Raw genomic sequence first — 9,378 nt, 5'->3', positions numbered from 1 at the left:
ATATATATATATATATATATATATATATATATATATATATATATATATATATATATATTAACCTTAACCAGTGGGGGGGTCGCGGTCATGGCTCGAGGTGCATGATTGGGGTCGCTAGAAAAAAGGTTGGGAACCACTGTGCCATTACAACGTACAGACGACCCGCGCCTTGCACACTGGTTGATCCCGCGGCCAACTATATGCTATGTGGCTCACGCGGTTTCCGCCTGGCTTTCCTGTCTTTCTTATAATAGTGTTTGTCTCTGATGAAAACAAATAAATTCCTGAAATAAGTGAGAGAACGTAAAACAAAAGAGCATTGGACATTTATAAACTCTCTTATACAATAGTTTATATTGCAAAATAAATAGTGTTTACGGATATTAATCTCATAAGAAAGACATGTTGTACTACTTATAGACCGCCACCATTGTATGATTTACCTCTGAGTCTTTTTATGTAAATTGTCCAAAAAGGTGAAGTTTTTCGACATGTTTGAAGATGTAAAAGAGAGAGTAGACTAATCTGACGGTGCCATTTCATTACCAACAATCCCACGACTAAGGTGAGAATTAATCGTCATGTCATGTAAGATATACTGACAGCTTTGTCGGCGGTTCTTGGTCAAGTTGCCTTGCTGTTTAACATTGTTTACCTGTTACTGTCTGCACACAGGTAACTACCCTCCCACGGCCTACGTACTCTGTATACCTACATTGTTTATATTCATGCTGCACCATATTATTATTAGCATTTTTAATTAATGTCGGTGATATAAATTAGGTTTGGTTATTCAGTGAACAGCAGGACGCTGTCCAACGAATTACCCAAAAGTATCCAAAAGTATATTAAATCAGGGTAAAATCTTAACGAATATATGTTTTACATCAATAAAACCTGATTAATAATGTTTTCATTGAAATGTCAAAATAATGAAATAATAAACAGCGAAAAATGCTAAATTCCAAAGAGTCACCTATCCAAAATGGAGATATAATTACCGATGTTTCTGTTACTTTGGGGTATTTAACACAGCCGTAGGATTTACTTTTCGTTAGGTTAGGTTAGGTTAGCGAAGTGCATCACGATGAATCTGAGTTATCTCCCTTGTTCACCAACTCTTTGGAATTCAACGTTCGCCAATACTGAAAGTTTTTCGCTGTTTATTATTTCATCTTACAAATTATTTTTACAAAATTACACTAAAAATATTATTAAACATGTTTTGTGTATGTATAACAGATATTCGTTAAGATTTTACCCTTATTTGCTATACTTTTGGGTACTTTTGGGTAATTCGTGGCTCCCGCAGGAGGTATTTACCGGAATGTTGAGATAGAGAGGTCAAGGTCAGCTGTCATGGGTGTAAGTATACGACTTTTTCTCCTCTTATAATAATGTGTGGTAAAATTTTTCTTGACAATAATGGGGGGTAAATATGCACTTTCACCTCCCACTCTGTTAGAAAGTCAAAAATATATTTTTCTATTGTATTTGTGTGTGTTTAGACCGAATATGACCTTCATTTCCGTCGGAAATTGGCTGTTTTTTATCGTTTTTTTTTTTTCCGTGGGACGTTTTTAAAAAAAAAATAATGGCTAAGCGAATAAAAAATACACCAAAACACACTAGAAAAACAAAAACCAAACCTGACCTAACCTAACTGACTCGCACCATATGATGGCATCACCTATTTCTTACCTTATTGGGCTGGTTCTTGTTCGTCGTTGGATTCTCAGATTCTTACACAATGCCGCATACAGTGTGTTTTTCTTTGCGATATTTACATTCAGTCTTGCACTTATGACACTTTACTGAGGTTGGAAGAACACCATGCGATCGAAAAAATGCTATAGTTTCTTCGTTTTTTCCCAAAACTCGCAATCAGCTCCATATAATTTAAGTGACACCCATCACAGACTTCCATGGTCGGAAATGAATTTGAATTTCAAAATATGAGACCCAAAATAAAAATCGATTTTGATTGGGCCAAAAATACCACGAATTAAACCACAAATCGTTTTAATTGGTTGCCCTCCAAAAAACGCTTTTGATTGGTCGCGTGACGTGTTTGGGAACGCATGCGCGTGATTATTTATGAAGGAGACACGCAGTCTGAGAGGTGAGGTAGGCAATAATGGCGGAAGATTAATGGAAGAAAATAGATAAAATTTTGGTTATGCTATCTCTGTTATTATACATTTGCGACGGCAATGTAATCGATGTAAATGATCTTATAATTAGACGTCTTATTAGAATATGATAATAGATTAGTGGTAGGAATGTGGAATGTGTAAATGCAAAAATACCTAATGGGGGCCTTTGGAACTGCATGATAGACTGGCAGTATTTACCATGTAGCTATGGCAAGATATAGGTCTAATGTGTTAGTGTGTATGTGAGTCTAGAATCAGTCAGTTTGTAGTGTTGACCAACCACGGCTCTTGAGTTGAGCAATGTGTTTTTCTGATGGTTTAGACAATTTTAAGACACTTTTCTTATATGACACTTCCCTCGAAAATGAACTAACCTACTTCGGGTATTATTTTAATTTCGGATCTCCAGGGAATCTTAGGAATTTAACCCTGACCCCTCGGTTAAGTTAGATATAGTTCCTGGGTTCTGTGGCTAGGTTGGGTTAGGTTAGGTTAGGTTGGATATATAAATACAGGAATGACAAAATTAAAGTTTATCTAACCTATGCGTGGAGCTCCGCCCCCTAGATCCCCCGGTTGATTTTTTTTTATTCCAGATTCCAGAGTGTACAGTACAGTACTACGCTTCCAGTGGATGCTGGAGCCCATTAGTGTAGCTGTCATGGAGGATGGAAGGAATTGGTTAAGATCAATAGCTATGGAACACACGAGTTGCTTAGTGTAATTAGTCGGGGAAAAGTTACATTACAATGGTAAGTTTAAGAGGCCATTGTTTGCTGTGTACATTATGTTACAGTACAGTTCTGACTTGTCTAGAGTAGTGAGGTAAATTTCTAGAATGATGCTCCATTGTAAAGGAGTTTTATTGGGATCTTCATCTATATACTGTACAGGGTAACTTTTATATTCTAGGACCCAAAATGATAACTCTATATTAGGACATGCAATAAACAGGAACCTAAAGAGTTTGATCATATCATTGTGAAGGACATAAATACATTTTTGTGATTACACTTTATTCCTACCGATTTTTAGGTTACTGTTTATTGCACTTCCTAAAATGTAAAAATAATTTAAGGTTCTCAAATAAAAATATGACCCTGTATTTGTTATTTGTGATGGATGTAAATTGATGCTCATAACTGTTTGAATCATGAATAACACTAGACAGTGGTAACACACATCAGCCACTGTACCGTAATGTGGCTTTAGAACTTATTAGTTAGTGAAGATTGTTTATGATATACTCCCTGATATCTCCCATGTAACTAGTTAAGAGATAAATGAATATTTTAGTAAAAAATGGCATGTAATACTGAATATGCTGGTGTGTGTGTGTGTGAACGGAAAGATGTTAAGATGGACACTTAGACACTGATTTTAACAGATATTCATCATCATCAATGTTTTATATCCATTTCCTATGCTTCCATGGGTTAGCCACAATTTTGTTGTCAGATCCCCATTCTGCATTTTAATTAGCACTTTTGTTATCAATTTCCACAGAGGCGGAGCCATGCCCCAAGTCAGTTGCTTAAACGGAAGAATGACTGTGGTTTCACAATTGGCCCAAAAGTGGCTGTTAGCCAGTCAGATTCTAAGAGGCAAAAGGTGGCAGAAAAGGCAGGCCCAGGGCTCCTGGTCTCTCCCTATCGGGCTCCTCTTGTACCAATTGTTAATACTCCGACAGGACAAACTTCTTCTCATGTAAGATCACATCCATAGAAGTGCACCACTTCTCCTCTTAATGTATTTTTACCCAAAGTTTATCGTCTCTAGCTTATTTTACTAATGTAGTTAAAAAAGTTGTAATATTAAAGGCATGGGAATCTCCTTTTAAATTTCTGAGCAGGATCACAGACTAATGATAAATTCATTGCTGTTTTATAAAGGTAGCTATTTATGCATTTGCCTTGTATAGTACTGTATGTCTGCAACTGTGTTTAGGAATTACTATATGCAACTTTAGCCTTTTCTTGTCATCTTTTGAACTTGTACTATTATCTTAGGTATCATTTCCTCTAACTCTTTGCTGTTTATGTAGCTGTTTCTTGAGCTTCCCCAGGCTAAAGATTAATTTTTTCTCATTTGTAACACTTATCATGTACAGTCACGGTCAAAAGTCCTGTCGCCTTTTCTGCTGCTCCATGAACCCTGAGATTCAGACTCATGAACCTGAAGCAGTAGACACTGATGCATTATGATGCATTATTCTGTCCATAAATGCTTGAGATTCACGAGTCTTAATCTTGGGGTTCATGGAGCAGCAAAATCGGCAACAGGACTTTTGTTCACGACTGTGCATAGTGGGATACTGTACAGGTATAGACAGTATTTTATGTTGTTGCTGTAACTGCTAATACAAAAATTTCCTTTTATCAGGAGGATTTGATTCGGAAAATTCTCGCCAAGCCATTTAAGATTCCCATCCCTAATTATGTAAGTCGAGGATCTCGATGCTTGGGGATCCGTCGTAATGGTGTGAGGCGACCATTGCATGACCCTGATGAACCTGGTGCCCTGGTGCTTTACTCCCCGGCTGTCTTGTCCGCTCAAGAGAAGCTCACGGCCAACCTGTACGTATATCGCACTACATACTACTGTACTATTTATTGGTTGTTTTTACTGCAAGATATTTAGGATTTATCACAGTTGTTATGAGGGTCTTGACTTCAGGAATGTGCACTCAAATTCTAATTAATAATGATGAGAAGTGTTAAGAGTGTAGCCTGAAGGAATCATATATGCCAAATTAGATGTACAGGCAAACCCCGTTATTCATAGCCTTGGTATTTGTAACCCCGTTTATCCGCAATCAATTTATTGTTACCCATTTCCACTATTCGCGATGGTTGCCCCATTTATTCGCAAATTCTTGCGAGCAAAAGTTTTGAACCGCACGCCTCAACTGTAGCGTAGGACAGCGTGTGTACATATTCCTCCGTCATACACCCCCGCTCGCCTCAGTCTCTCACATGCTGGCGTGTAGTTTTGTGTAATCTCGCAGTTGTGTTTTGTGTGATCTCGCAATGCCTAAGCGACCAGCTGCTAAAACTCCCAGCAATGTTACCAAGAGATCACGTGTGGCAGTTACGTTGGACATGAAATTGGATATCGTAAAAAGACATGAACACGGAGAAGGAACGTCAGTGATTGGGCGCGTGCACGGCTTGGCTCCCTCTACGGTGCATTCTATAGTTAAAAGCGCCGACAAGATCAAGGAGATGGCCAGGTCTGCAACACCACTGACGGCTACGAAGATGACGAGATTCCGTGATGCTGAGATAGAGTATGGAGCGGATGTTGAGAACATGGATTGATGACCAGACCCAGCACCTTAAAACACCTTTATTGCAATGCATGATTCAACAGAAGGCAGTGGAGAACAACAGATTTCGGTGCAAATTGACAGCGATAATGAGAGTGAGGTGGCTGACGACCCTGACAGTGATCATGAGAGTGAGGTGGCTGATGACCTCAGCCTCCTCTCACCCCAGTAAACCTTCACCCTCTCCCCTAATGCCAACTTCAGCAAGCAAGCAACACAGCACATCAGAGGTAAATTAACAGTACGTTTAAAACTTACCTCACACACCGACACACATAAACATTCAAACACACACACACACACACACACTCAAACATGTAAAGTATACTGTACTTGTAAACATATACACCTAATAAACTCAAAGTGTTTGTTATTGATGTTTATTTGATATTATGCCCTTGTTTCTTTATCTATTTTATGTTCTATATGTATTTACATTATTTCTTATGGGAGAAATTGCTCCGCTATTCGCAATTTCGATATTCGCAATGAGTTTCATGCCCGTAACCTTTGCGATAAGTGAGGCAGCCCTGTATTTAGATGCATTTCGTTTCGTGAATTTTTATAGATTAGATAGGAAGTAACTTTTATGATCACAGCTTGATATGTGTTGTATAATATGATCTGTTTGAAAGTTTTTCTAATTATATAAGATGTAACTACAAAACTTTATTTGTTAATAGAAGTTTTTGAGTAACTTTTTTTCCTACTCTCAGGGAGAAGCAGGAAGTAGCAGTTGTGGTTGACCCAATGCTCTCTGCTGTCTTGCGTCCTCACCAGCGAGAGGTATGTAGTAATTGTCTGAGTATTTGTGTTACCCATTATATAAAGTTACTGCCATTATATTCAATTTAAATAACCCTTATACTGTACAGTATACATTTTTATGTACACACGATCAAGAAAGTATTTGTGCACATATCGCGTGAAACATTTTGACACCACAGACGATGGATATTGCAAAATGTTGTTATATCACTTGCTAGCAAAATTTCCAGCTTTATCCATAGAAAGTATTGTTATTATATGCATATTCAGAAGAAAATCGAGTAATCTTGCAAACAATGAGTAGCGTGGTTCATGTTGGTTATTTTTTTAATTTAAATTTTGCCGCTTAGTAGGAATTTATTGTGCACCCCCACGCTCATCCTGTGAGCAGCAGCACAAAAGGATTACAGAGTAGAGGTCACAAAGGGTGTGTATAACAGTCCCCAATGGTCAGGATATTATGGCATTGAATGTTAGAGTACAATACAGTATATCAAATAAATTCTATGTTTAGTTCTGTACATAGAGGGTGATTTATTTGCAACTACACGAATACTCGTACAGCCGTGTGAAGCAATATGTCTGGCCACACACTTTATTATTCACATTTGCAAGGTATTCAAACACATTGTGTGTTTGGTTCTATACATGGGAAATGATATAGCTGCGGAGTGCAAAAAAATGGATGCAATCTTAATTTGTTGGCTATAGTATTACCATTAGAGATGAAGTGTGCTATTTCACACACAGTTTGCTTGGACCTGTCCCTAAAAGGTTCTATCTTCACACACTTTACACTTAGTTTTGTCCACATCTGCTTGGTAAACAATGGATTGACTATTTCTTGTTTGAACTTGTTTACTTGAGTTAAATTCATCAACAAATTATTTCCTATTATTAGTTTTAAGGGTTCTTTTTGACAGACCCAAATTGTATTCAACAGTGTCTTTGTTAGATGTGAGTTTGGCGAGGGCATCAACTCTGTATGTTCTTTGAGGCCTATGTGAGAGGGGATCCACAACAGTTTGATCTTGACACCCCGGTCAACAAGGTATGCATATTTGTGTCTGGCTTCAGAGACAAGCACATGACAACTTGAGTTGAGGGTGTCAAGGGCAAGTAGTGAGGATAGTGAATCAGTATATATAATGCAAAATGTTGCCATGGGATGCAACCACCTGCCTTAGTGTAAACAAGCACTACAGGTATATGCATCACGCGTGTCTCAGTTCATGTTGGTCAGTCGTTGTGTGCACATCTACAGTCTACCCCGCAAGCTTTTTCCACTTGTTTTTCCATCATTGCCCAGTGTTTTGTTTTGTTTATCCCACTGGAGGTGTCCCTCATATTTTGTAAAATCTCCTATTACTTTAAATTAGTATCACGTTTTTACTGTACAGTGCTGTATTGATCATTTAGGAAATCATTGGACCCACATGGACAAAAAATTTTTTTTATCATGTGTACAGTAGATCCTCCAAAATATCTGTCACTTTAAAGTCCTTAAACTGTACAGGGTTCCCCGGGTTACGAATTGGTTCCGTTCCTGAAGACTTTGTTGAATCGGATTTGTACGTAAGTTGGAACACATGACTAAATACAGTAAATGAAAGTAAAAAATAAGTCATCAGGTAAATAAAATAATGTAAATTTCAAGTTTAACCTCGTTCGTATCGGCGGGCATTCGTAAGTCGGGGACCCTCTGTACAGTAAACTCTCTGGATAACAGACAAATTTGGCAGACATCTTGGTTGCTAAAGTGAAAAGTCTGTTAAAACCTATGTTTGACAATGTTTGCTAATCCCAATAAACATTCTGTTAGCCAGAGAGGCCGTACCGGAGTCTCAGTTTGTAAGAGTGGCCCAATCTGTAAACACCACCTCCGTTGTACTCCACTGTGTGGTCACAAACTGTTACAATATACAAGACATTTTAAGTGTACTGTATACTTGAGTGTAGTATGTAAAAAGTTACAGCGAGTGCACAATACTGTTCAGTGATTTAACCCGTAAAATGTCACATATTATACATACACGGTTAACCCCCCCCCCCACCCCCCAGGTTGGGTAAAGTAATACATATATATATTTTTTTTATGGCCCAAACACCCCAAAATGACCTAAGAAAACAAGAAATACTAGTAGAAGTGGCAACTCGCCTTGTTTAAAATGCTGATTGCCATTTAAATCCTGCAGGTGCAGTATTGTCAAGTCTACTGGCTCCCAGTCCTGTCACAGTACAGCATGCCCTTAAAATTCGCAGGGGTTTGGGTTTCAAAATGGCCGTGAATAGCCAAATCCGCAAATATAATTTGTTGATGGGGGTGGGGGTGGCAACTTAGGTAAGTGCATAAGTGTGAAAACATCGTCATTTCTGTACATAAGAATATGAAAGCAACACTTTATTACTGTTCATATATGTTCTAAATAATACAGTACTTACTAATGTAAAACCAAAATTCTACTCACCAATGGTGGTAAAGTCTAAAACATAAGGACAGCCAGTGAATGTTGTGGGAGTTTTCAATCAGATGACGAAGTCATCAGGTTCAGCTCTGGCTGAAGCTGTGGCTTTCCATAAAGATGTCATAGCTGTTGCTGAAGCTGCTTATGTTGCTGAATTTGATGGTGTAGCTTAAGTTGATGGTTTAGGCCTTCGAATAATAAAGCTGTAAAAAGAACCTTGCACAGCTGCTTTCTTTTCTTATTATACATCTTAGGTCGAGGTCATATGCATTTTTCATGTCCCTGTTAATTTTAATGCTTTGTTCTGTTAATGGATCCACTTCAGAAAATATGTTCATTGCTTGCTTCATATATTATCCACAAACACCTCTCACCTTTTTCATATCGTTTTAACATTTCTAGTTTCTTGGCTAAGCTTATACACTTTCTTTTAGCTTTTGAACCAACACTACCATTACTTGCTCTCTTGCTCATGTTGAATAGGGATGCAAAATGCTGTAAGAAACCTGAGAATGTTTTTCTCCTTTTCCTGTTCAGATGCGTGAAAACAAAAGGCCCGCCAAGTTGCGTCACCACTCACAAGCCCAGTAGCCTCTGTGCGCATGGCGTGTTTTTTTATTTTTTATGATACATATCGGGATTTTGTTATTATTTACAGTAC

The 9,378-nt window shown here is 38.0% G+C and overlaps 1 protein-coding gene across 1 annotated transcript; it reads left to right on the top strand.

Moving 5' to 3' along the window:
- Window positions 1-425: 425 nt before the first annotated feature.
- LOC121870852 (DNA repair and recombination protein RAD54-like) lies at window positions 426-6,270 on the top strand (the record flags this gene model as incomplete). The annotated part of the gene is made up of 5 exons (XM_042372822.1): window positions 426-565; window positions 2,753-2,908; window positions 3,663-3,863; window positions 4,539-4,732; window positions 6,201-6,270. Coding segments are annotated over exons 2-5 (468 nt in total), but the record flags the coding sequence as incomplete, so codon positions are not given.
- Window positions 6,271-9,378: the final 3,108 nt, after the last annotated feature.

Source organism: Homarus americanus, unplaced genomic scaffold, assembly GCF_018991925.1.
Source record: "Homarus americanus isolate GMGI-L3 unplaced genomic scaffold, GMGI_Hamer_2.0 scaffold24591, whole genome shotgun sequence".
Lineage (NCBI taxonomy): Eukaryota > Metazoa > Arthropoda > Malacostraca > Decapoda > Nephropidae > Homarus > Homarus americanus.
This window is presented reverse-complemented; position numbering and strand designations above follow the sequence as displayed.